Below are 27,990 nucleotides of genomic sequence, written 5' to 3'. Positions count from 1 at the left end.
GACAAATAGATCGAGCAGGAACTTGAAAATCTGACAATTTTCCAGTCGGTGAACTCAACATAGTTAGGTGTGAGCCACAATACATAATTCTTACGTGTTTGGATCCAGGTCACTTTTACCATCACAGTTTAATGGGCTCACTTTTCATATTGACAAATTAATGATTAACAATCTGCTCATCTGTCTGGATCTGAAGGCCAGTTCTGCATGAACAGAGTAAGAAAGTGTTGGTTCTCTTGGTGCTTCACTAAAAAGTAAGCCGAAAACGCCTCCAGATACATATAAACATAGAAGAACGTCTCACCCACTGTCCTCTATAGCAGTCAGAGGCCCAGAGACCCCCACCCCCCAACAAACACCCCCTCTCCAACATCTGTTATTGTACACTGGATCCATCTAATTCTGGTTCTGACCCGTGTCTGTATGGAAAGAAGCTCCAGCTTCAGGTTTGATTCTCGTCTGTGCAGAAAACCCTTGATTTTATTCAAGCACACAGGAGTCATGGAAAGGCTTAAAGGCCTCTTATTATCTGGTGAAGATTCTCAGTCACTCAGGTACAGACATTCCAAAAAAGTTAAAACAATCCCCTGGACTTTGTTTCCAAGTTTGAAGACGTTTCACTTCCCATCCAGGAAGCTTTTTCCACTTCAAAATGTCAGAGTTATAGTTGAGTTCGATGTTTGACACAGCAGCCCAACAAAGCCTTGTTTTTGTTTAGAAAACATGCTAATTGAAACGGACGAAACGGCTTCTTTGTTAGCCTGCAATGCCCCATACCTGTCTATGTCTCTGAAAGGGGGTTGTTGAAGGGAATTGTTGGCCTGGCTGAATAGCTGAGGTCTTCTGTTCTCCTGTAAAAGGGTTGGGGCTGCGATGATAGTGGGAAGGAATCAACTCAATCGCTGAATTGTAGGTTCCTTTACGCTCCTCTCAATCCACCTGTCTTCTTTGTTCAAAATGTGAACATTCTGGTCCTCCAAAGAATGTCCTTTGTCAATAAAGTGTAGATGTACTGCAGAGTCTTGTCCAGAGGAGGGCGCTCTTCTGTGTTGGGCCATGCTTCTGTGGAGAGTTTGTTTTTGTTTCTCCAATATAAAGATCAGAGCATTCCTCACTGCATTGAACTGCAGACACTCTGCTCAGATTAGGTCTGGAGGTTTGGTTTTTAGGATGCACTAGTTTCTGTTTAAGGTAGGGATGGGGATCGAAACCCGGTTCCATCAAGGACCCGGTTCCACTTTTTTCAAAACCCGAAAATCAATAACGTTTGGGCTTATCGATACCACTATCGAGTCTGGTCGTTTTTTTTTTTTTCCCCCGGAGGTCCTGTAACATAATTGTGTGTCCCTCGAGTCACGTCACAGCATTTAAATCTAATCAATCCAATCACTGCAGCATGTCCACCAATGTTTTGGAATGAAATTGTAAGCAAACAGATATTAAAAGTAAAAAAAGTGAAGTCTGGCAGTTAATTTTGCTCGCGACTCGAGAATGGCTGAACGGAAAAGACTCCTCCTCCTGCCGCCGCAGTCGGGCCCGTCTTAATCATCCACTCAGAGTACCACTGGCAAGCGCACACAGACTTTGTAGCTTGTCCGGTCAGTTAAAAATATTAATTGTGAAATCCGTCTTGTAATCGGCAGCATACAAGCTAGTTAGCTTGAAAAGTAAATAAAGTTTCAGACGTGCTGCGTGTTGATGTGTTCAGATTGGCTCAGTAAAACGACAATTAGGTTATCATGATGCATTCAAGTGTAACGTAAAGAAAACGGGAAATTTAGTTTTTGGCGAGAAACATGAGTAATACAGTTGTACATTGCTCTATATATAATTAAACTACTGATGCCAACATTTATTAAAAATTACATTTAATTTAAAATACAATTATTTATTTGTTAAATATTTTCCTAATCACTAAAAACATGATGAAAAGTGACAGTAGACAATACATTAACCAACAATTGTGAAAATATATTCTAGTTAGTTTTATGTCATTTCGAAGTGGCCTATTACATTAGCCATGTTTATTGAAGGCTAGAAATGTTTTTGTTATGCTCACTTGTTAAGCAATAGAAGCAATACCAGTTCTTTTAAAAAAATATTGTTGCATCGTCTTTCCACCAAATAACAGAAAACTATCGATAGTGGTATCGATAAAGACTCGGATCGATAAGTTGGTCGTTGGATCGCCAACTTGAAGAGGGAGGATTTACTCTAAATTAAAAAAACATATCATTTATTGAATAGTATGTAATAATTTCATATATAAAGTACTTTCAGAAGGTTGAATTCTGAATCGAGCGGACTTTTCCTTTAAAATAATTCTCCAACATTGTGAGATTGGGATACTTGGCGGAACAAGCAGTTCCCCACTAAACCAGTAGGTGACATCAGTGTATATTGACAGCCTAAGTATCAGACTCCAAAAATCTGCAGGTATTTTACTGAAGACAAAAACACAAGAAAAAGGAACGTTGTTGGTTTGTTAGCAGGAATTCAAAAGTTTTTAACTGATTTTAAGGAATATTTTTATCAGAGGTGTGCCTCATGCTGAGGAACAGTTTGGTAACATTTGTTAATGATCCAGATCATCTATGAATTCTAGCTATAGCTGTAAATCACATTTTTGGGTAAAATTTTGCAGCTCTGCGGAGGTTTCATTAGTTCTGCCTTCTAATGAATCTGGACTTTCTGTTCTGGTTCCAGGCTTCAGGAAAGAACCTGAACCTGAATGATGAGTCGCAGCACGGCCTGCTGATGCAGCTCCTCAAGCTCAGCTACAATTGCCTCAACTTTGACTTCATAGGAACTTCCACAGACGAGTCATCAGATGACCTTTGCACTGTACAGATTCCAACGTCCTGGAGATCAGGTGAGTGAGCCTGCAGCTCCACTCCTTTAACGCTTTATAGGTCACTCAGTGAAAAGACCTTATTTCATTTGTAATATTAAAAAATATTGATAATTTGATGGCAAAAATTTATGTCAATGTAATAACAAGAAACACCAACTTGCCCGAATACATTAACAAAATTAACAAAAGCGCTTCTATAAAAAAAATTCATGAAAAACGCTGAGAGTAAAAGAAATACATTTTGTTTTTTTGGTACAGCATATAACATGGTTTCTGCGGCTCTTTAAAAATCAGTGAATTAAGGCCTTAATTGGCATTAAAATTCATTAAATATAATTATCGTGGTATTTAAAATGCTTTATTAAAAAATAATAAAAAAGTTTATAAGAACAATTTTGTCAGATATATCAGATAAAACTGGTTCCTGAAAGCTTTGGAAAATAAGTTAAGGCGGAGAAAAAGCTAGGGAATGGGGAAAATGCTAATTTCAACAAAAGTGGCTGGAAAACGAGGAATTTTGGTAAAGATGATGAAGGATTTTGCCGTGTTTTTTATATATTCAATTCAATTAAGTTTATTTAAATAGCACCAATTAACAACACGTCATCTCAAGGCACTTTACAGTTCATAACCTTAGAGGCATTAATGCTGATACTGTCACTCAGGTTACGTTCACACCGCAGCCTGAAGTCACCCAAATCAGATTTTTTTGCGACCTGGATCTGATCTTTTCATGGCAGTCTAATTTTTTTTCCAGTCCTACCCAGGCCACTTGGCTCTGTGGTCCTGAATCCGTTACGAATCTGATCTTTTCAAATGCGACCGGTGTCTGAACGGAGCGTCATTAATACCCGACAAAGGTCAGTATTCTGCGTCTTGCTACGCAGAAGCAGCAAGTAAAACAACAACCATGGCAGATGATGAAGCGGAGAGCATTATTTATGTTTAACCATATAGAAAAGATTGAGTTTTTATGGTTGGAAAAGATCGCTAGATGCGCGCCGGCACTACCATCCATGTTTACTTCCGGGAAAAAAGAGCACGCTGGTCTGTGACGTCATTGCGTCCTCTACTGCGCATGCGGGACACTTGCATTGTATGACTGCAGTTCACACAGGAGATCTCATAGAAGTCGCATACATTTGGAAATATTAACAGCAACGCAAAAAAATTGGTTTTCTCAAAAAAAAAAATGGAATTGAGCATCAAAGCCTGCAGTGTGAATGTAGCCTTACATTATTAGTTTATAAATCTTAATATAATTGTTAACTAGGCTTATTAACTTAACTTTTTTTTACCTTTATTTCTTGACTTGTTAACTTTTTTTTCCAACTTAATTTCCAGTAGGTAATATATCATTCAAGGACTCATCTATTTGGTCAAATGCCAAAATAAGACGTACAGCCATGTATCAGGATCTTTATCGAACAGCTGGATATAGATATTTTGCTTATAGACCTCACTGAGGGACGGGGCAGCCAGGCAGAAGAGTTCTAAGCCAGCTCCCATGTCAGAGGATGAAGAGAGCACATCCAGTTAGTCACAGTCAGAGAAACAGGACTACACTGGAAAACAGGCCAAGCTCAAACATCTAGAAACAAAGGTGTTGATGGCAGCAGCACAGCTGATATTTCTCTCCAGGAGTAAAGGGTATCCAATTGATCAACAACGCTAACTTGCCATATAAGGAGTTAAAGTCTGTCAGTTTTAAATCTTATGATCTTATTTAACATCCTATGATCTTATTTAACATCCTATGATCTTATTTAACCGACCAGAACAGCATCTAAACACAACTTTTTGCATCTTTTGTTTCTCCTGCAGCGTTCCTTGATTCCTCCACCCTGCAGCTGTTTTTCAACTTGTATCATTCCCTCCCTCCATCTCTGTCCCCGCTGGTAAGTGGGAGCAATGGTGTGATCCGACATGTAGACTGATCAGGAAGGTTGCTGGTTCTATTCCTGGCTGCTCGTTGTCTCTGTCCAGGTGCTGTCCTGTTTGGTTCAGATTGCCTCCGTCCGGAGGTCTCTCTTCAACAACGCAGAGCGGGCCAAGTTCCTCTCGCACCTAGTGGACGGCGTGAAGAGGATACTGGCCAACCCTCAGGTACGGAGGTCACATGATGTGGTCGGCCGCCGCCGCCCGGACCGCTCCAGTGCTGTGATGTATTTGTGTGTGACAGTGTTTGCCAGATCCCAACAACTACCACGAGTTCTGCCGCCTGCTGGCGAGGCTGAAGAGCAACTACCAGCTGGGCGAGCTGGTCAAAGTGGAGAATTACCCGGAGGTGATCCGTCTCATCGCCAACTTCACCGTCACCAGCCTGCAGGTGAGCCTTTGAGCGTCCGCTCTGCCCCGTTTCAGACAGGAAGTCCTGGTTTCTATGGCTCTCTGTGGTTCTGTCTTCCAGCACTGGGAGTTTGCCCCCAACAGCGTCCACTACCTGCTGAGTCTGTGGCAGCGCCTGGCAGCGTCTGTCCCCTACGTCAAAGCCACCGAGCCGCACCTACTGGAGACCTACACCCCAGAGGTGACCAAGGCCTACATCACGTCCCGGCTCGAGTCGGTCCACGTCATCCTCAGGTAGGTCCTGCAGAAGCCGCCCTGCTGGTGACCGGGCCCAGTAGCCAAATGAAAGGGTCTTCTCTCCACAGAGACGGCTTAGAGGACCCGCTGGACGATGCCGGACTGGTCCAGCAGCAGTTGGACCAGTTATCCACCATCGGCAGGTGTGAGTATGAGAAGACGTGCGCTCTGCTGGTGCAGCTCTTTGACCAGGCGGCGCAGACGTACCAGGAGCTCCTTCAGTCCACCAACTCCAGCGCAGCCGACGTCACGGTCCAGGAGGGTACGGCTGGCCGACACATCTAAAGCCACGCCTCCCTGTGGCTTAAGCAGAGTCTGAGTCCCTCTCCTCTGGGTGCAGGTCGCCTGACGTGGCTGGTTTACATCATCGGGGCGGTGATCGGAGGACGGGTGTCGTTTGCAAGTACAGACGAGCAGGACGCCATGGATGGGGAGCTGGTCTGCAGGTGGGATGCGTCGGATTTAGGGCTGAAACAATTCATCGGAATAATTGATTATTCAAATAATAATTGCCGATTTATTGTTTGTATAGAGACTAAAAAACATGAATTTGGCGGACCGAGCGACCCACTAAGAGAAATAATTATACCAGAATTGTAAAGGAAAAACTATAAACATTTAGTATTTAAGATAAAACAAAATATATATATATATATTTTCAGTCTGCTCTGTCCAGAACTCCTCGGGTCGAAAAGTTTCACTTGTTGTAAAATCTTAAGCCGTGAGCTTCTTAAGAGTAAATTCCGCCTGAAATTCCATATTTTAAGCAAGTACAGCTCTCAAACTATAAATTGGAAATACAATTGGTTATTTGTATGACAGAAAGGCATTGAGGAGCATTTTTCAGTGGAATCAATATTTTAAATTTCACAGTTTCTGATTTATAGGTGATTAAACAAAGAAGAAATGAAAAATATTGAGCCTCGCCAACATTTTTCCAAAATAAACTCTGACAAACACCATTAAAGCCCATTAGAAACTCTGGATGAACCCTCAACTTTATAGATCCACATCTTGACTATAAAGTCAAGTTAATTTGGTCTGACTAAGTTGAAGCATGTTTGTTGCACAAAGCCTTAGTGAGCACTGTGTTTGGTGAAAATGTGAATTTGGCACAGTGCCTAAATTGTCCAATGCATTTTTCTTTTCTCATCAAAGAGAATCTGGTCAGACAAATATGCTGATTTCCATTATTGGAGACTTTCTGCATAAGACAAAGCCTTTGCTCCTAAGATTTAGCCATTTTTAAATGAAATATACCAATAATATCTCCAAACTGGATAAAAAATAAAAATAACAGCTCATGTAACCCCGGCTGGTGTTCTGTCAGATGAGCATCAGACCAGCATCCCCAGAGTCAATAACCGTTTATCCCTTTAATATTGTATGAAAAATAAACTTTAAACTATCTCAACGGGCGTGTATCCCTTTAGTCATGTACGAAAAAACTATTTAATTACTTACTTTTTGGTGTTTTTTGAAGCTTTAATTGTTTGTCTTTTTTTGTACCTTGCTAAATTGATTCATACCCGCTGAGTTTAATTTTTCCTAAAGGGATAAATGCAAATCTGGCGTTTTGCGCTTGCGTATTGACTATAGGTATGCTGGGATATGCTCATCTGACAGAACACTGGTTAAATCACCTGAAATGGTCCCTAAATGACCTCCGACCCCTCCTTGGAAAGGTCTGAGCCTCTAGTTTCCATTAAGGGGCGGGGCTAAAATGAAAACCTGCTGTTGCATTACTCCCCCAGAGTTACACATTTTAGGCAGAATTTTAAATCTACTTTTGTTTTCACAGCTATAAAACACAAATATTTGTGAAAAAATAATTTTGAAAGATGTTTTAGAAATTTTAAAGCCCCATTTGAAAGGCGTGTGGATGAAACACCATGTGACTGTTTTTGCTATTTTTATAAATTGATAAACATCAGCTGGTGATTGTTGGGCGCTGTACCGGGCCCGCCAGGCTCAAGGGGTTAAAGAATCTTTGACTTTACAATTATTCATCGATTAATTGAAAAAAAGATCATCAGATTAATCGATTGGCCAAATAATGGTTAGTTGCAGCCTAGTCTGACTGTTTTAAAGAAGGATCGGATCTGGCTTCCTGTCATTGCTCATGTTTCGTATGGTCTGTCATCTCTTCAACACGCTCTCTCAGGGTTCTGCAGTTGATGAACCTGACAGACTCGCGGCTCGCTCAGGCGGGCAACGAGAGACTGGAGCTGGCCATGCTCAGCTTCTTCGAGCAGTTCCGCAAGATCTACATCGGCGACCAGGTGCAGAAATCCTCAAAGGTGAGCGATCCCAGAAAGCCCGTCCATCCGCCCGCTGTGTGGCGTCCACTGACACCTGCTCTCCCTCTCTAAGGCACAAACTGCTCATTCTGACCTCTGCAGATAAGTGGTGAACGTAGTGGTGGTTGGTAGTCGTGCCTGTTAAAAAAACAAGCCAGTTTGTTTGAATCTAGAGATCCTCACTGCAAAAAACATCTAGAAATGAGTAAAAGTGTATTCACCCTTAATTTGAGTAGGTAAATAAGATGATCTACCAATGGAAGGAGAATTTTTTTAATCCTAAAATAAGATAATTAGATGATATGCACTTGAAATAAGACAAAAGTTTTTTATGTTAAATGTAAATTGTCTTGTTCCATTGATAAACTCTTACTTACCTGCTCAATTCAAGAAAATAATGCAGTTATTTGAAGAAAAAATTAGATTTATTGTTTTTTGCAGTGCAGAAGGTTTTCTCAGTAAAACTGAATGAAAGTCACAAGACTTCAGGCTGAAACGGAGATTAATGCTGCATTGGCATCGCAAGCAGCAGAAGCAGCAGAAGTTGGGTTGTTTACGTCCAAAGTCAATGGTTGACGCGCATCACGGTGCAGCAAAGGGTCCCACAGGGCGTCGGAGCAGCTGAAGCAGCGCCTCACCAGCTTCTGAGCATCTGACGCGCTTCATAAGCAGCAGCTGCTGGAGTTGGAAAAATTTAAATTTTGGTGCTGGACGCGCCGCATCAACCAATCAGAGAAGCTGATCTGGGAGCTGGCAGGGAGATAGACACAGCACTGCTGATGCAGAGCGCTATGATCACTCCTCTGAAACTGTATTTAACGCCTAAATTAAATCAAAATGTTGAAACCTGCCAGCAAAATATGTTGGCTTTTATTATGCCAGTGCCTGCAGTTTGTATTAAACGCCTTCCAGCTGCCGTGAACAGTAGTGGAAAACCGCAAAGAGGCGAGCGGGCCTGAGGTAGTCACTGCCGGTTATTTGAAGGCAGGATTTTAATCTGGATGAACTGACTGCACAGATGAAATTTTCAGGTGGACTTTCTCACAAAAAAAAACATATTAAAACTACTTTTTGCTCACTGATCACAGCAATAACAGCCGCCATTGTCACAGGCAAAGAAAGGATAGGTTAGCTCCGCCCAAAACGCATCAGCCCGACTTTTCGACCACGCAGTCACATCAGCAGATGCTTCATCCGTGCATCAGAACTAAACTTTTACAGCATCAAAAATGAAGCACTATGCACATTTTAGCTGCTTCTGCTGCTCACAGTCTGAAAGTAGCATAAGTCAGAATTTCAAAGACATCCTGAAGAATCTCTGCTTTGAGCCTCATACAGTCTGACCATTCTCTCCTGCTTCAGCCCACAATGACAAAATAGAATAGTTTAATGACCAGAAATGTCTCCACTGGATCCCACCAGGCTGCTGTGGCAGGTTAGGTCTGTCCTGGTGTTTACTGGAACCAGTGGAGTTCTTTACAATCTCTCCCTTCTTACTGTAAACTGAGAGGAACAGAATGTTTTACTGGGAAAGCATCTTAAGCGCGGTTTATGCTGGACACAGAAATTAGACACTTGGGACGTCTACAGCGAGGTAGCAGTACTACGCTAAATAAGGACTTAGAAAACAGTGGTGATATTTATGGGCTAAATCACCTGATTTCTCTAGAAGAAATCATTTGCCTGTGGGAGTGGTCTATCATTTTGTTCATGGCCGCTCACACTGAGCCTGGTTCTGCTGGAGGTTTCTTCCTGTTAAAGGGGATTTTTTCCTCTCCACTGTCGCTACAAGCATACTTAGTGTGAGGAATTGCTGGAAGAGTGAATGAGTCGATGCAATCACTGGTTTTTCTATAGAAAACATTTAATCAATTTGAATGTAATATCTGGTTGAACTGTAAAGTGCCTTGAGATGACATGTTTTTAATTGGTGCTTTAGAAATAGATGCAGATGCGTTCAGCCTAAGCCAAGCTTTAAACTGACCCTTGTTCCTGAGGGAGGCCAGCAGACGTCCAGAACCTTCTCCTTAGGAAGGAAGATCTGAGCCAAACTGATCCGAGTTTCTCTGGTTTCTTTTCCAGCTTTATCGAAGATTATCAGAAGTTCTGGGGTTAAACGACGAGACGATGGTCCTCAGTGTCTTTATAGGCAAGATGTAAGCACCCTCCTCGCTGCTTCCACGTTTCTGAGGATCAGTTTAGATCACTTTGACCCTAAAATGTTTCTTTCTTTCTTCCAGAATCACCAACTTGAAGTACTGGGGTCAGTGTGAACCAATCACCTCCAAAACACTCCAGCTGCTCAATGACCTCTCCTTAGGATATCCTTTCTGACTGGAAATGTGTGTTTGCTAACAAGTTAGCCTTTTTATGCTAACTCTTATGATTGCTCCAGTGTGGTTCATGGTGGGAAGTGTGTGTTTGCTAATGAGTTAGCCTTTTTATGCTAACTTTTATGATTGCTCCAGTGTGGTTCATGGTGGGAAGTGTGTGTTTGCTAAAGAGTTAGCCTTTTTATGCTAACTTTTAAGTTTGCTCCAGTGTGGTTCATGGTGGGAAGTGTGTGTTTGCTAATGAGTTAGCCTTTTTATGCTAACTTTTATGATTGCTCCAGTGTGGTTCATGGTGGGAAGTGTGTGTTTGCTAATGAGTTAGCCTTTTTATGCTAACTTTTATGATTGCTCCAGTGTGGTTCATGGTGGGAAGTGTGTGTTTGCTAATGAGTTAGCCTTTTTATGCTAACTTTTATGATTGCTCCAGTGTGGTTCATGGTGGGAAGTGTGTGTTTGCTAAAGAGTTAGCCTTTTTATGCTAACTTTTAAGTTTGCTCCAGTGTGGTTCATGGTGGGAAGTGTGTGTTTGCTAATGAGTTAGCCTTTTTATGCTAACTTTTATGATTGCTCCAGTGTGGTTCATGGTGGGAAGTGTGTGTTTGCTAATGAGTTAGCCTTTTTATGCTAACTTTTATGATTGCTCCAGTGTGGTTCATGGTGGGAAGTGTGTGTTTGCTAAAGAGTTAGCCTTTTTATGCTAACTTTTATGATTGCTCCAGTGTGGTTCATGGTGGGAAGTGTGTGTTTGCTAAAGAGTTAGCCTTTTTATGCTAACTTTTATGATTGCTCCAGTGTGGTTCATGGTGAGAAGTGTGTGTTTGCTAAAGAGTTAGCCTTTTTATGCTAACTTTTATGATTGCTCCAGTGTGGTTCATGGTGGGAAGTGTGTGTTTGCTAAAGAGTTAGCCTTTTTATGCTAACTTTTATGATTGCTCCAGTGTGGTTCATGGTGGGAAGTGTGTGTTTGCTAAAGAGTTAGCCTTTTTATGCTAACTTTTATGATTGCTCCAGTGTGGTTCATGGTGAGAAGTGTGTGTTTGCTAAAGAGTTAGCCTTTTTATGCTAACTTTTATGATTGCTCCAGTGTGGTTCATGGTGGGAAGTGTGTGTTTGCTAAAGAGTTAGCCTTTTTATGCTAACTTTTATGATTGCTCCAGTGTGGTTCATGGTGGGAAGTGTGTGTTTGCTAAAGAGTTAGCCTTTTTATGCTAACTTTTATGATTGCTCCAGTGTGGTTCATGGTGGGAAGTGTGTGTTTGCTAAAGAGTTAGCCTTTTTATGCTAACTTTTATGATTGCTCCAGTGTGGTTCATGGTGGGAAGTGTGTGTTTGCTAATGAGTTAGCCTTTTTATGCTAACTTTTAAGTTTGCTCCAGTGTGGTTCATGGTGGGAAGTGTGTGTTTGCTAATGAGTTAGCCTTTTTATGTTAACTTTTATGATTGCTCAAGTGTGGTTCATGGTGGGAAGTGTGTGTTTGCTAATGAGTTAGCCTTTTTATGCTAACTTTTATGATTGCTCCAGTGTGGTTCATGGTGGGAAGTGTGTGTTTGCTAAAGAGTTAGCCTTTTTATGCTAACTTTTAAGTTTGCTCCAGTGTGGTTCATGGTGGGAAGTGTGTGTTTGCTAATGAGTTAGCCTTTTTATGCTAACTTTTATGATTGCTCCAGTGTGGTTCATGGTGGGAAGTGTGTGTTTGCTAATGAGTTAGCCTTTTTATGCTAACTTTTATGATTGCTCCAGTGTGGTTCATGGTGGGAAGTGTGTGTTTGCTAAAGAGTTAGCCTTTTTATGCTAACTTTTAAGTTTGCTCCAGTGTGGTTCATGGTGGGAAGTGTGTGTTTGCTAATGAGTTAGCCTTTTTATGCTAACTTTTATGATTGCTCCAGTGTGGTTCATGGTGGGAAGTGTGTGTTTGCTAAAGAGTTAGCCTTTTTATGCTAACTTTTATGATTGCTCCAGTGTGGTTCATGGTGGGAAGTGTGTGTTTGCTAAAGAGTTAGCCTTTTTATGCTAACTTTTATGATTGCTCCAGTGTGGTTCATGGTGAGAAGTGTGTGTTTGCTAAAGAGTTAGCCTTTTTATGCTAACTTTTATGATTGCTCCAGTGTGGTTCATGGTGGGAAGTGTGTGTTTGCTAATGAGTTAGCCTTTTTATGCTAACTTTTATGATTGCTCCAGTGTGGTTCATGGTGGGAAGTGTGTGTTTGCTAAAGAGTTAGCCTTTTTATGCTAACTTTTATGATTGCTCCAGTGTGGTCCATGGTGGGAAGTGTGTTAGCTCCTTGACCTGGTCTTTGTGCACATACAGCAGTGTGAGGAAGCTGGTGAAGCTGAGCGCGGTTCAGTTCATGCTGAACAACCACACGGTGAGTCCTGCAGGATGAAGCCTCACAGTCCAACCCAGTTATTCAAGGCTGTGCCACATGATAAGGATGATGATGATGGTTTGTTTCGACAGAGCGAGCATTTCTCTTTCCTGGGGGTGAACAACCAGTCCAACCTGAGCGATATGAGGTGTCGGACCACCTTCTACACAGCGCTGGGCCGCCTGCTCATGGTTGACCTTGGTAAGTGAGCAGATATTCCTGTGTGTCAGCGGTGTGCCTGCTGGGAGGTTAATAATGGTGATTTTGGGTGTGTGTCTGTGTGAGCAGGAGAAGATGAGGACCAATTTGAACAGTTCATGCTGCCTCTGACAGCGGCGTTTGAAGCTGTGGCTCAGATGCTGAGTACCAACACATTCAACGAGCAGGAAGCCAAGGTGACTGAGACTCTGCAGCTCGTCTGTCAGCTTCGGTCCTCCAGAGCGCTGATTGGCTCGTCTCTGCTCTTTAACTGATCTCAGTCTGTTTCCTGTAGAGGACTTTGGTTGGCTTGGTCCGAGACCTCAGAGGCATCGCGTTCGCCTTCAATGCAAAGACAAGTTTCATGATGCTGTTCGACTGGATGTATCCTTAAAGCCAAGTGGCACCGACCCAATAACCTGTCTGATAAATTGGACTTGTATCCCTGTTTGGTTGGAAGACGTGTCCTTAACCAGATCACCAGATATCCGGCATACATGCCCATCCTGCAGCGGGCCATCGAGCTGTGGTACCATGACCCGGCCTGTACCACACCGGTCCTCAAACTCATGGCAGAGCTGGTTCACAACAGGTAAACACTGAGATGCTGGGACATTAGAACCTCCGGTTCTGGATTCCAATCCTTCAATGTTTGAATCAAACTAGCAACCCTAAGGGCAGCATGAATTTATGCCACGCATACATTTGTGATGACAGACGGCTTAGATGGCATGAAGAGACTTTGAAAATTTTTTCTCCTGCTACATGTTGTGTGGTGATGCGCTGTGCGCGCCCATCTAGAGTTGGCCAGGATATTGGGGACATGGGGAAAAGCCTGGGACTATAAAAGCTGCAGACGGCCTCGCTTCAGGCCTGTAGGGTCCGCCATCCTGTCAGCGGAGACAATAAACCAAAGATTGTTGTTTTTTGAAAGAACTTGGCAAATGTTTATTAACATAAATAGAAATTCAAGTATGCAGCAAAAAATGTTTAAACATCTCTCACTTATATATATATATATATATATAAGTATAAAAAATCATAATTTACATTTTTAAGTTTTGAAATTTAATAATTTAATAAAAAGCTTTGAAGTAAAAGTCAAGTCAGCAGGGAATAATCAGTGGGTCACTATTTATAGCCAAAACTAATATGTTCACTGCCTCCAGTAAAGCACATTCAGATTAAAATGACTCTTAATTAAAAACACTGATCATTTATTGAACAGGATGGAATCATTTCAGATTTAAAGAACTTTCAGAAGTTTAAATTCTGAATATGAGCAACTTTTCCTTGACCAATGATTTCCGTTCTGATGACTTCCAGCATGGATCGGCCACAGCAGCTGTTCTTGTCCATGAAGTCCAGCAGATGGTGCTGTTGTACCGTCTGAACAATAATTCTGCAGGCCAGCGTTTCCAAACCTTTTTTGACTCATGTTCTCCTTTGGGCATGGAGTCCCCCTCTCAGTCAAAAGTATTAATGTCCAAAAATGGAACTTGCAATAACTGATTATAAATAAAAAACATTTTATTTAACCCTTTTAACTTGAGAATAATTTTGGCATGTTATTCTTTGCAACTCATAAAAAATATCATAAATGGGTTGCATGGAAGTTATTGAGGAATTAAAATACAAAATAAAGTCATATTATAAAGCTGTATTTTATAAAACTGGAGCTCCTCTGAGTAACTCCCTTATAATCACATTTAAACTGGATTAATTGGGGGGGTGTAATGATAGACTGACTTAACTAGTTTTAGTTTGTTGTCATCCTGAGCTGCTTTGATGAGCTCTGATAGCTCAGTGTGGGAAACAGCTGATCCCAGGCTGTTCCTCTGCTTGGTGAGGCATTGTTTGAATTTCAACCATTCTGGTTCCGACACCAATTATTTTAGGAATTCAGTTCATAAATACTTTATTAAACTGATCATCTATTGAACAGGATGGAATAAATTCATATTTAAAGGACTTTAAGAAGTTTGAATTCTGAATATGAGCAAACTTTTCCTTTAATACCGCGATCAAAGACATCTTTTTATGCAGACCGGGTGCCTCCGGCCGCATCGCTGCCCCCCTCAGGACACTGTGCATCATATCATAGGCATTACGCTGCCGTGCGTTATGCAGAAGTTAGGCTGTCCTTGAGCAGAAGTTCTGGACTCGTTATGAATACTCTATGTATACGCCCAAAATTGAAAAAATACATAGAAAGTTCAGCGTATGACAGCGTTTTAGAAGATTCTGGGACGTCAGGCAAGGTGTGACTAAATCTGCGAGGTGTGACACGGCCCTTTGTGATTTTGCTGCTTAAAAGAATAAAAGCAAAATAAATTAAATGATTAGAAACTATTTTATTGATCTGATTTGCAAATGGAGGCATCACTGGTGTGAAACTGGTGTGAAACCATGGCCCAGCAGCACCAGCTGGTCTCTGTAGGCATCAAACTTGGTTATCCTCTTAAAGCGTGGTCCTAGAGACTCAAACATCCGAGGTTTGGGTTTAACCTAAAGGTTTCCGATTCCTCTCCATCTGTCTCTGCAGATCTCAGAGGCTCCAGTTTGATGTGTCGTCTCCCAATGGAATCCTGTTGTTCAGAGAAACCAGCAAGATGATCACCACATACGGTACTGGGACTAAACCCTCACAGGTCCAGCGTTCGCTCTGAACCCGAGTGACCTCGGCTCGTCTGTTTTAATTCCCAGGGAACCGGATCCTGACTCTGGGAGAGGTCCCCAAGGACCAGGTGTACGGCGTGAAGCTGAAGGGCGTCAGCGTGTGCTTCGCCATGCTGAAGGCGGTGCTCAGCGGAAACTATGTCAACTTCGGGGTCTTTCGTCTCTATGGCGACGACGCTCTGGACAACGCCTTGCAGACATTCATCAAACTGCTGCTCTCAATCCCTCACAGTGACTTACTGGTAGGTCCACGCTCTCCCAGCCTCACGTGGTTCATTAAAGCTCTGGAAAAATCCAATTCAGAAGGTTTGCGTTCTGGAAAAAGGTTTTTTAAAATCTGTTTCCAGTCTCCTCCCGTCCGTGTGTCCTTTCATCCTCCTTTCCTTCATAAGATCTTCCTCCTTCCTTTCCTTTTTTGTCTTTCCCTCATCTCGTGTCCCAGCCTCCATCATTTCCTCCCTCATCCCTTGAAGTTCCCAGGTTCTGTGCTTAAAGCATGGAAGTAAATCTGTGTCGCTGGGATTTGAATTAAAAATGCCACTGAAATTTAAATGTTGTATGTTTGTTCTTACTGTTTCAGTGTTCAAATATATTCACAACACATTTTTGGCCTAAAAAAATTCATTGTCATTATTTCTACACAGTTGAAATTTTATTTATTTTCTCTTCAAGCTAAAAATTCACATTACTATTTCAAAGTGATTACATTTTCAATATTTATTTTTCTGTTTAATTTTTCAGTGTTAAAAAAATTCAACCTTTCAAAATTCAAACTCAATATTTTCAGCCTCCTGAGATTCAACTGGCTCTATTTCACTGTCTTAAATTCGGCGTCTAAATTCAGTGTAAAAAGGGAAGGGTTACTTCAGGTCACAGACATTAGCAATGGATTGTGGCGTCCAACACCCAGCCAATCCCGTTACGGTTTCTTAGTCACGTGGCGTTGAATTTTTTAATATGCAGATTTTTTTAACACTGAAAAATAAGTACCGTATTTTCACGACCATAAGGCGCACCGTACTAAAAGGCGCAGTCTGTTATGTGTCCCATTCCTGTATTTAACACACAGGTGCACCGGACTATAGGGCGCGTTTTTTATATACAGGTACAAGTCCTCTACTACCTTTAAATACCTCTACTGCGTATTTAAAAATACAGCGGGGGCAAAACTGAGTATGTTTGTGCTTTATTCATGTATTTATTACAAAGTATTAATCAAACCCATCAAAGTCATCATCCTCTGTTTCTGAATTAAACAGCTGCGCTAAATCAGACATGCCAGTTTCCCCTTCTTCTCTTTCTGCTCCTCAGAAATAATGCCGGCTTTTGCGAAAGCTCGAACAACAGTGCCAGCAGACACGTTAGTCCAAGCATCAACAATCCATCCGCAAACGATGGCGTAACTTGCCCGGCGCTGCCTTCCACTTTTCGTCAAACCACCTGGTCTCCTCACATAGCCTACACCTCCCTCAGCCACTCTTTCATCATCTCCTCATCCATCCAGTCTTTTTCATTTGCCTTAATATCATATGTCATCAGAGCGATGTGTCTGTCTCGCTGTCAGCTCCCAGATCAGCTTCTCTGATTGGTTGATGCGGCGCGTCCAGCAGCAAAACTTCAATTTTTCCATCTCGAGCTGCAGCGCGTTGGCGGCGCGCTCCCGACGCGCTGCGCCTGCTGCTCAAAACGCGCTGCGGGACCTTTTGCTGCGCCTATATGCGCGTCAACCATTGACTTTGCATGTAAACTCGCTGCTTCTGCTGCACCTGCTGGGTCCGGTTCACACCGATGTCGAGCAGCGTTAATTTGTTTCCCCATGTTTTTCACATCAGCTGTGAGATGGGCACGCATGGAGTTACATATTAACAGCGATGGTGAGGAGTGGGAAAAAAACACCTGGTCTCCTTACATTCAGCCACTCTTTCATCATCTCCTCAATGAGGTGGTCTCAAAAGTCGCAGTTACAACACACATAGGGCGCACCGCACCAAAGGGCGCACCGCACATTTTTAGGGGAAAAAAGACGTTTAAGTGCGCCTTATAGTCGTGAAAATACGGTATTGAAAATGTAATCACTTTGATATAGTAATGTGAATTTTTAGCTTTAGGAGAAAATAAATAAAATTTCAACTGTAGAAATAATGACAATGAATTTTTTTTTATGTCAAAAATGTGTTCTGAATATATTTTAACACAAACAGTAAGTACAAACATGCAACATTTAAATTTCAGTGGCATTTTTAATTCAAATCCCAGCGACACAGATTTACTTCCATATTAAAGTAGAAGCGTCAATGCTGAACGTTTTATGGAACGAAGTTTCTGTTGAGAGGCAGGAAATAAAAGCTGCTGCTCCCTCCTCCTGCAGGACTACCCAAAGCTCAGCCAGTCCTTTTACTCTCTGCTGGAGGTGCTGACTCAGGATCACATGAACTTCATCTCCAGTTTAGAGCCTCACGTGGTCATGTACATTCTGTCATCGATATCGGAAGGCCTGACGGCGCTCGGTAAGCTGCGTGCCGGTGGGTTTGGGGCTTGGTGTGTTTTGGCTGTTTTAATTGATGCGTGTTTGTGTGCGTCAGATACGATGGTGTGCACTGGCTGCTGCTCCAGTTTGGACCACATAGTCACCTACCTGTTCAAGCAGCTGTCCCGCTCCACCAAGAAGAGGCCCACTCCCATGGCAACAGATGACCGCTTCCTGCACATCATGCAGCAGCACCCGGAGATGATTCAGCAGGTGTGACCAGCGGCTGCCGTCAGTTCTTCCTCAAACGCGCTGCCTCGGCTAAAAAGCTGCTGTCTCTGTGTTCGTTCTGCAGATGCTCTCCACTGTACTCAACATTATCATCTTTGAGGACTGCAGGAATCAGTGGTCCATGTCCCGGCCGCTGCTCGGCCTCATTCTGCTAAACGAGAAGGTACCCCCCCACCGCCCCCAGGTCCTACCTGACTGGGGCATGTGTCTAACGTTTAATGGCTTTCCTGCAGTATTTTGCTGACCTGAGAAACAGCATCGTGAGCAGCCAGCCTCCTGAGAAGCAGCAGGCCATGCACTTATGTTTCGAGAACCTGATGGAGGGGATAGAGAGAAACCTTCTAACCAAGAATCGAGACAGGTGGGTGCTGCTGCCTGTGTGAGTTTAAGCCCCAGTAATGTGAAGCTTTTTCACTTCAAAATGTCAGAAATAGCGTTTAGTTCATGGTTTTATCCAGCAGTCCAACAAAGCCTGGTTTTAGTTTAGAAAACATGCAATTAAAACGGATGAACGGGTCCCCCCCTCTGGAATGGGGGTCGTTTAGCTTCTTTGTTAGCCTGCAATGCCCCATACCGGTCTATGTCTCTGAAAGGGGGGTCGTTAGAGGGAATAGTTGGTCTGGCTGAATAGGTGAGGTCTTCTGTTCTCCTGTAAAGGGGTTGGGGCTGCGATGATAGCGGGAAGGAATCAACTCAATCGCTGCATTGAAGCTTTTTATAAGCTGAGATCTGAGTCCCCCCCCCCCCCCCCCCCCCCCCCTATTGAAGGTTGGTTTTTCATTCTTCTTGAAGATTCTCAGTCATTGAGGTCATTGTCATTCCAAAAAAAAAAAAAATTTAAAACGACCCACTGGACTTTAACATTTATGGCATCCTTCACGACCCTGATGCGTGGTGGGCGGAGCTACTCTATCCTTTCTCTGCCTGTAACAATGGCAGCTATATATACTGTGATCTGTGGGTAAAAAGTAGTTTTAATATGTTTTTAAGTGAGAAAGTCAACCTGAAAACTTCATCTGTGCAGTCAGTTCATCCAGAATAAGTTGGAGCAGCTCAGACCGGTTGTACGGTGATGCGCTGTCACTGGGAATCTCCTTCAGCAGCAGTCTGATGCCTGGTTACCTCTTCTCAGTTTTTCCACCACAGCGCCTCAAAGGCATTTTTTCATGTATGTAATCCAACCTGCAGACACCAGGATAATAAAATCAAACATATTTTTCTGGCAGGTTTCGACATTTCAAGTCAATGTAGGCGTTAATAAACTGTTTCAGGGGAGTGATCACAGCGCCCTGTATCAGCAGTGCTGTGTCTGACTCCCTGCCAGCTCCCAGATCAGCTTCTCTCATTGGTTGATGCGGCACGTCGAACAGCAAAAGTTACATTTTTCCATCTCGAGCAGCAGCGTGTTTGCGGCGTGGTGCGCGTGTCAGATGCTTAAACGCGTCCGACGCGCTGCGCCTGCTGCTCAAAACGAGCTGCAGGACCTTTTGCTGCGCCTTGACGCGCGTCAACCATTGACTTTGCATGTAAACTCACTGCGCCTGCTGCGTCCGGTGAACGCAGCATTATAGACGCCAGAGCCTAATATGACTAACCCCCATTTTTAATGTATGCTTTAAAGGTATAATGTAAATGACGTGTGTGTGTGTGTGTGTGTGTGTGTGTGTGTGTGTGTGTGTGTCCAGGTTCACGCAGAATCTCTCTGTGTTCCGGAGGGAAGTCAACGACAGCATGAAGAACTCAACGTACGGCGTAAACAGCAACGACATGATGAGCTGACATTCCACACGGCAGTCTCCCCCAGCCGCAGAGCGGGCTTCCCCCCCTCCCCCTCACCCACCCTGCATCCCCCCGCCCCCTCCTTCCCCGGGCCGGGACGCCCACGGGATCATCTCCTCACCAAGACACCACATTGGCTAAACTTTCCCGCCTTCTTTTTGATATAAGCATATATAAATATATACAGATCTATTTTAAAGCCAGTCCACGTCGGTCTGACTCATCTGGCTGTCGGAAGGGGGGGGTGCATGTCTGGGCACTCTGAACCACAGAGAGGAAGGCCAGAGTGCTGCGGCTGGAACGGAGGAACGGGACACAGGGAAGGAGTACCGGTAACCGTAGTAATCCGCTTCTGCCTGCCTTGTATAGAAACACCCAGAACCAAGTGTACATTTTCTTTTGGTAACATTTTGAACAATGTTTATAATGAATGAATTTCAACCAGAGGATGGATTGAGACAAAAAAAACCCACGTGTGATTGAGCTTTTTACAGTGTAGTGAGTTAGTGCAAACTGTCCGTCTGCGTGGGAGAAGGGAAGGGAAGGGGGGGTGAGGTGGAAGGGTGAGGGAGCAGAGGTCCACACACTAACATAAGGGAGTCAGAGCGCCATGCTGTACATTTTTCTTAGTCTCTGCTTGAAGTGATGTAAATAGTCTTGCAGCAGCAGGAGGCGCCCCCTAAAGGTCCATTCTGCTGTTTCCAGTCCAGCTTCTCCATCCGGGCCGTTCAGCAGCAGACGGCTCCACCGGCTCTTTTATTTATTTAGTTTTTTTGGAACGTGACACTAAGTGAACCTAGAATCAAGCACCTGATGAACATTCCCACCGCCGTTTCCACTAGACCTACTAATTGTGAGAAAACACCAGTCAAAGGTAGTGGTTATAATGTTCTGCTTGCTGTACGGTCACCTTTAGGCTGCCCTGAAGCCCACGCAGCCTTAGCTAAACATCTGGATGTCACTGATCTGCTGCAACATTTAGGGCTCCTCCTTTCACTCTGCTTCTGCTTCTCATCAACCCTGAAGAGGCTGAGGTCCGGTCATCTGGAAGTAGGATTAGGAACTGATACCAACAACTTTGTTCTAAAACAAATTATGTAGGACATCGAATTAATCTAGATCTAATTAATTATGTAGTAGATCCCTGAGAGAGCTTTATAATAAACTGCAAAGCAGACAAATCTGTCTTTTTAGTGGATTTCATCAGAACATTGTGGGACATCAGCTTAAGGAGCTGCAGAAGCATTTCTCATCTTCTCTGCATCATTCCTCATGTCTGCCTCACCGTGCAGCTTGAGTCTTTCTTTCTTTCACTCTCTGAATCATGCATCTGGTTTGGAACATTTCTGTAGCAGACGAAGCCTGAATGTTTGCGGCTAATCAGAAACATCCCTGAGCTAAAAAAGAAACAGCAGAATTTTCCTTTAAAGTCTGGCGCCTCCAGTAGGCGGCACTTCTTACTGACATGTTAGCGGCCCGGTTGCAGCTCTGTTTCCCCTCTGGCAGGCTCAGTGCACTACCCACCATTTGTTTACACTCTGGATTCCTCGGACCCCCATCTAGGTCCTGCAGTGAAGTCCTTTTGGTGTGTTCATGTTGTGTGTGAGTGGATTGGAGTGGCTCTTTTTTGCCTGGTGTGTGTGTGTGGGTGTGTTGTTACTTGGTGAACCTGCGGTAGAGCTCAAATGGCCACGGTGTGTGTGTGTGAGTGTGTATATATGTGTGTGGCGGTGTTGCAGAAAGACTCGGAAGGGGAAGCCAGCATGGAGACGTCGCTCACCCGGAAGGAGAACCAGTTCAGCCTGAAGAACCCGACTAGAAGACCAAACAGTGGGAAGGAGTCTCTAGCAACACGTTACTCTGTAAGATGTTGCTGCTAACTGTGACAACTAGCTCATCTCTAATCATGTCAGCACTCACGGGTGTTCCTAAGTTTGGTTTGTTTCCCTGATGCGAATGTGTTGGGTCCATAGAGTGAATAGCTGTTTGAGTCGTTTGGATGTCTGCTACATATAGTGTAAGCATTGTGACTGCAAATAAACCTCATTGATTTTTACATCACTGCTCTGCATGTGTGTCTGTTCCTCTTCTCTCCGGCGCTCTGAATCTGCATAGAAACTGAAACTTCAGAAGCACTGATATATAAATATGTCATATAATATAAGGTAACGGTAATCTAGCTCCATAGGTCTAGGAGAAGGAACAGTTAAGCAGAGAAACTGCGATAAAACAAGCAGAATAGTGTAACAGTCAACGAGTCCAGATGAAACTACAATAAACCCAAAATGAAGTTTGATAAAAAAAAGTGGTCCAAATGTCCTCAAGCAGCCTACGCCTATAGCAGCATAAGCTGATGAAGATTCTCAGTCATCCAGGTTATAGTCATTCTGTAAAAGTTTAGAAAAAACGATCTACTGGACTTGGGTTTCAAGGTTTGAAGACGTTTCGCAGGAAGCTTTCTCAATTCAATTGAGAAAGCTTCCTGCGAAACGTCTTCAAACCTTAAAAACCAAGTCCAGTAGATCGTTTTTTCTAAACTTTTACGGTAAAGAATAATAACTAAAGAGCTTTTATTCAGGGGCGGAGCTAGATCGGTGGCCTGAGGTGACCATGGGATATCATTGGCCACCCCTACCATTTTTTTCCCTCTAATACAGACTGTAGCAGCAGAAACCCTCTCGAGGGGAATGTTGAAACTTATTAAACATTTTTACTATTACTATTAATTACTTGACAACTAAAGCGCTGAGGTTAATTACGCACATCAATATAAACACAAAAAGATACAGAATTCCTGCTCTTTTTAGAACTAGATTGGTTATATGAGGTAAGGAGAAAATGAGGCATCTCTGCAAGTCATCTAAAAGTCTTCAGTGAAATCATAGATAAATAATTTAATAACATAAACATCCATTAATGTAGATATTAGTACAGGTAAATATTACTTTTATGCAGAACAACGTTTGGTTAAAGTAGGTAAGTAATGACGGTGGAAAAGATGTTCGCCCCAGAAATCTGGTCCACTCTAGCTTTAATTTAGACAGCATAGATGTTTAAATAGATGCGTCTATTTGTTAGCAAAGGCTGCAGGGAAGTAAAGTTTGTCTTTATTTAGAAAATATGGATGTTGTGTTCGTTCCTGTTGGAACTGTGTGGATTGACCCTGAGGTTCTTACACCTCTCTGCTTTCAGCCCCCCCTCAGTGTACATTGGTTTTTGACTGGCCACCCCCAATTAAATGTTCTGGCTGCGCCTCTGATCTTATTAAAGAATGATCGGCACTTTTGCACAGAGAATTAAATATTTATAGGGAGATTTATGTGTCTATGGTTTGTTTAATATGAGCGACGTGGATTGTTTTATTTAGTTATATTAACAGTAAATGTAGAACTACTAAAATGTTTTTCAGATTACACAAATAGATTATTTAATTCTGCCGGAGTAAAAGGAAGAAGATTTCACCTAAATAGATTCATTGATCTACTACCATTCAAGAAATAAACCCTAATGACATCATGGTCACAACAGGCTATGGCAAGCCATTTTGATATGTATTAGTTTTACTGAATATGTATTCCTGATAGTTTAAATGACCATGTCAAACAAAATGACATTCTCCACATCAAGAATAAACATTCTAGATGTTTATAAATTAATTTCAGATTTCCATATTCCTTATTTATAGGTCCTCATTTTTGACTATGAGGAAATTTATTCCAGGTATAAATACATTTCAGTCAAGCTGATAAATGTCTAAATAGCCACTTGGAATACATAAACATTTCTACATATATAAAACTTAATTATTACTAGTATAATTTAGTTTTATGTATTTTTTTCTGCTCTAAAATTCAGTTTCTCCGACAAAAATGTCATTTAAAAAATATATTATTACAGTTCAGTCTAGGAGTGTGATTTTTATCAGGAAGAATGTTATTTGTAGTTATCTATAAATGGAACAACAGAGAGGAGAGTGCTGTTGAATTTTATTGTCCAAAAGGGGTTTGTTGTGTGAGATAATCAGTAAACAGAGTAGCGTTAAAAAATAAACGGTTTATAGTTTAACTTGAATGAGATTAACATCCAGTGTTTGAAGAATATCTGAACTTGAAGACTGGCTGCCAGCATTTCAGGGTTATAGTTACCTTACCTTAAATCAAGACTAAAAACACATTTGTTTAGGATTGCCTTCGACTGTTCAAGTTAAACAGTTCAACTGAAACATCATTAGCTCAACTTTTTTTATTTTCTTTAGTCAAAATGTTTTTAATGTTCTATTTTGTTTCTGCATTTTTTATTTTTTTATTTTTTTTTTCCTACTTGCTTTGATTCTGTTTTATTTTCCTGTATTTTAATCATGTAAAGCACTTTGCATTGACTTTCTACTGAATTGTGCTATACAAATAAATTTGCCTTGCCTTGCCTTGCCTTCCCAGGGTCCCCATTGGCTTGGAGGAATATTCTGGTACCTGTGAGGTCTACTGAAGTGGTTGTGAAATTAAATTAACAGTAAATATGGCTGGGGAAAAGGATTAGTCGTCAATTTTATAATCAAACAAAACATTTTGAAAGACCATCACTCAAAAGGTAAAACTTTATCCTCTCCTCAATCATCCACTTCAGGACAAGTTGGAGCTTCTACAATATGGACGGAGAATCACAGAGTCTAGGGACAAACCCTGAACCAATACTTTGATCCCTAATGACATAGTTCTAATCCGTTTAAAGGTGCAGTAGGTGATCTTTTCATGATGGATTTTTTACCATGTGGTTTAAAGATCTCCCCACAGCCGCTTAGCGAGCAGTGAAATAGAAAGTCTGGAAGTGAAACTAAAATAAATATTCAATACAGTGAGAAATTAATGAATAACCCCAACCAATCACAAAAGACGTCCGTTGTACACGATTGGTTCCTGACACGTCAATCATGGTTGTCTGGTGGTCCCTCCCCCGTGTGAGTACCCTGCTACATGAACTAATCGACCCCCCAATGCTCGTGCAGGACGCCATGGCTGGAAGCTAGCCACACGCGTGCTGCTTCATTTATGGTGCTTGTGTCACACAGTGGAAATTGGTTTTACTTTAAAAGTGTTAATCTTTAAATATTTTGGATTGTGCATGATTTCTTTTTTGTTTTATTCCATGATTTTGCAGTTTTACAAGCCAGCCTCCTGTCTGCGGTCAGTTACATTTTGGGAGAGGAGCAGCGGAGGGGGCGGGGACGGTTTTTTGGTCACTGCGACACCTAAGCAGAGGAGCTGGTTTCGAAGTATAAATCAGCCTTAACGTTTTCCACTGACAGCTGCAGGGTTTTGCCTTGTTGGGAGGACAAAACCAATATCTCCTGACTCCACAGTCAATGCTTCTGCCCAGCGTGTGTTTGTATATGCAGGAGCAAGAGGAGCGGATCACAGCAGGGACACGGTGCGACGGAGCCAATCATGAGACTGGTCCCTGAACTAAATAGGTCCGTTGAACTAAGGTACCATCGTGGTGCCGACATCATTTGGCCTTGCTGACGGGACAATACTTTCCTACAACTTTATAGACAGAATATATTTGTAATGTCTTCAACCTCGACAACAAAATGCAAAACTGAAGGTTATCTGGTACCTACTCCTACGAAGTCACCATCTACCTAGAAAATTCAAATGGAGCAAGCCACAGCAGAGAATGTGATAACGGTGCTAAAGCTAGCTATTGAGGAGCAAGGGGCATCTATTGGGAAATCCATCGATGACTTGAAGTCCACTATTAATTTTTTTTTCCACTGACATACAAGATATCAAAAATCTCAGCATGGTCAGCTGAGTCAGCAAAGCTGAGGAAAAGATTCAAGCAGAGGAAGCGGTAGAATCTACGGCTCTGCAGCATGCCTGAAGAAGGAGCGGAGGATGTTAGGCTCAAGGTGATGGAAGTATGTGAGAATATAATTCCAAACTACAAGAAGAAGCTTCTGGAGGTGATTGATTAAGTATATCGGCTAGGTAGAATACATCCAAACAAACCACACCCTTGAGATATCATCATCCAATTCTCTATGAAGCATTTACGCAACATGATCTGGAAAACGGCAAAGAACTCTGGCTACTTGAAGCAAAGAAACCTCCTGTTCAAAGAAGATCTTTCTTTGGAAGACCGGCTGTGGCCAACAATCCAACAAGCCCTAAAGCATAAGAAGATCGCTTACTTTGTAGGAGGACGAGGTTTTATTGACAGAAAGGAAATTGAATGACTGTTTCGTCAGATCCCATTCAACTTGTTATGGAGGAAAACTTCTATGTTCCCAGTTAAGTTTGATTAAAACTCAAACACTTGTCTGGTTTGGTTTTTCGTTACAATGTTAAAATTATTCTCAGTTAAAGCTGGAGGACTGAGGGGTATCACTAAAAGAAAAGCTTTCTTTCTGTTTTCAAAAAATGATGGTGCTGATTTTTGTTTGCTTCAGGAGACTCATTCCATGGACAGTGACTATAAACTTTGGAAAGCTCAGGGGGGAGAGGATTTGTGGAACTCATTAACTTTGAAACAGAAATTTAATGGCAGCATAATCTCCACCGAAGCCGACCCATATGGACACTATATTCTCACTGTTATCAAATGTGATAAATTTCTCTTTCTCATTAGCAACATTGATGGATATAATGACACCAAGGAAAATGTCAGGCTATTTGAAACATTGACGCCAGTATTGATGCTTATCTTAAAAAATTTAACGATATTAAAATAATTTTAGGAGGAGATTTCAACATCACTGTTAATGATGATGTTGACAGATGGCCTAGCAAGCATAGAATAAATTCTCAGATTGTTGACTTTATGAATGAGTTAGGTTTAATAGATATTTGGAGGGTGAATAATCCAAACTTAAAAAACTTTACATGGATAAATAAAGCTGGCTCACAACACTCAAGTATGGACTTTTGGCTAATATCTGCCTCCTGACAACATTCCAACTGCAAAGCTGAGATTATTCAAGCACCCCTTACTGATCATAAAGGCATTTTGTTGTATTTCCCCTGATAGAACTACTAAAAGGAACCCTGCCTATTGGAAGACGAATAACTCCCTTCTTAACAAAAAAATTGTTTGTTTAGCAATCAAAAATTAAAAATTGCAGAACTCTTAAAACAAACACAATTTGAAAAAAAACTATGGACGTTACTGGGAGCTTTTAAAATATGAATTATGAAAGATCTTAAGTAAAGCTGGGCCAAGTAGAATAAAAAATAGCATAAAGGAGAAAATAAAGTTGGTCTCTGAGCTGATTTCATTGTCTTCTACTCTTCCTCACAATTTATCAATTATCATTTAACAACAGAGAGCGAAGTTACAAAGCCTTCAAATTAAACTTGATCAAATTTACATTAATAAAGCAAAATGAGCATGTGTACGTTCACAAGCTAAATGGTTAGAAGAGGGAGAACAAAACTCTAGCTATTTCTTCAAACTTGAAAAGCAAAGACAAATAAAACTTAATTTGAATGGCAAAGTTACTGATGACCCCAAAACCGTTAAAAATAGAAAGCTAGCTCCTTAGTTTAATGCAGAGCTGTGCCACTTTGAAGCAAAATGCTAGGAAACTGGAAAGAAAATATCGCTCCACAGGCCTACGGGAGTCCTTCTTAGTCTGGAAATTTTTTTTACTGCTGTATAAGAGGACCCTTTGTAAAGCAAGAGCAGCATATTTCTCCTCATTAATAGAGGAGAATAAGAATAATCCTAGATTTCTTTTTAATAAAGTTGCCAAACTCACCCAGAGCCATAGCTCTGTTGAACCGTCCATTCCACCTGCTCTTAGCAGCAATGATTTTATGGGATTCTTTATAAATAAATTCGATCATATTATAACTAAGATCATTAGCACTCTAACTACAATTGGTTTATCTCTGGAAGGTGAGGCAGCATCTGAGGTAGTCATGGAATATGAACCGGGTTTAGACTGCTTTGACCCAGTTGAACTTTCAGAGTAAGATCCAGTTCCAACCAGGTTATTTAAGGAGGTATTCCCTTTGATCTCCTCCTCCATTTTAGATGTGATTAATCTATCTCTGTTACAGGGATATGTACCTAAAGCTTTTAAGGTTGCTGGAATTAAACCTCTGCTTAAGAAACCGTCTCTTGACCCAGATGACT

The 27,990-nt window shown here is 41.9% G+C and overlaps 1 protein-coding gene across 3 annotated transcripts in view; it reads left to right on the top strand.

The window, feature by feature from the left end:
• The window catches only part of xpo7 (exportin 7), a 39,271-nt gene extending 17,356 nt beyond the window's left edge, over positions 1-21,915 (top strand). Inside the window, exons 7-28 of one of the 3 annotated variants that reach the window (XM_038277368.1) lie at positions 2,707-2,872; positions 4,679-4,752; positions 4,841-4,960; positions 5,037-5,183; positions 5,265-5,437; positions 5,509-5,702; positions 5,781-5,886; positions 7,605-7,740; positions 9,823-9,896; positions 9,981-10,061; positions 12,377-12,440; positions 12,533-12,641; positions 12,729-12,835; positions 12,934-13,022; positions 13,123-13,230; positions 15,184-15,266; positions 15,345-15,559; positions 17,686-17,824; positions 17,900-18,057; positions 18,140-18,238; positions 18,309-18,436; positions 19,761-21,915. In XM_038277368.1, the coding sequence (XP_038133296.1) occupies positions 2,707-2,872; positions 4,679-4,752; positions 4,841-4,960; positions 5,037-5,183; positions 5,265-5,437; positions 5,509-5,702; positions 5,781-5,886; positions 7,605-7,740; positions 9,823-9,896; positions 9,981-10,061; positions 12,377-12,440; positions 12,533-12,641; positions 12,729-12,835; positions 12,934-13,022; positions 13,123-13,230; positions 15,184-15,266; positions 15,345-15,559; positions 17,686-17,824; positions 17,900-18,057; positions 18,140-18,238; positions 18,309-18,436; positions 19,761-19,854 (2,664 nt within the window). In that variant the 3' untranslated portion in view covers positions 19,855-21,915. Of the gene's footprint in view, positions 1-2,706; positions 2,873-4,678; positions 4,753-4,840; positions 4,961-5,036; positions 5,184-5,264; positions 5,438-5,508; positions 5,703-5,780; positions 5,887-7,604; positions 7,741-9,822; positions 9,897-9,980; positions 10,066-12,376; positions 12,441-12,532; positions 12,642-12,728; positions 12,836-12,933; positions 13,023-13,122; positions 13,231-15,183; positions 15,267-15,344; positions 15,560-17,685; positions 17,825-17,899; positions 18,058-18,139; positions 18,239-18,308; positions 18,461-19,760 lie in introns of those variants that run through there. The other 2 variants (XM_038277367.1, XM_038277371.1) reach the window with 2 other exon arrangements.
• The last annotated feature ends 6,075 nt before the right edge of the window (positions 21,916-27,990 follow it).

Source organism: Cyprinodon tularosa, unplaced genomic scaffold (assembly GCF_016077235.1).
Source record: "Cyprinodon tularosa strain WSP-4 unplaced genomic scaffold, ASM1607723v1 ctg1302, whole genome shotgun sequence".
Taxonomy (NCBI): Eukaryota; Metazoa; Chordata; class Actinopteri; order Cyprinodontiformes; family Cyprinodontidae; genus Cyprinodon; species Cyprinodon tularosa.
The sequence above is the reverse complement of the archived record's forward strand: the minus strand, read 5'-3'. Positions and strand labels throughout refer to the sequence as shown.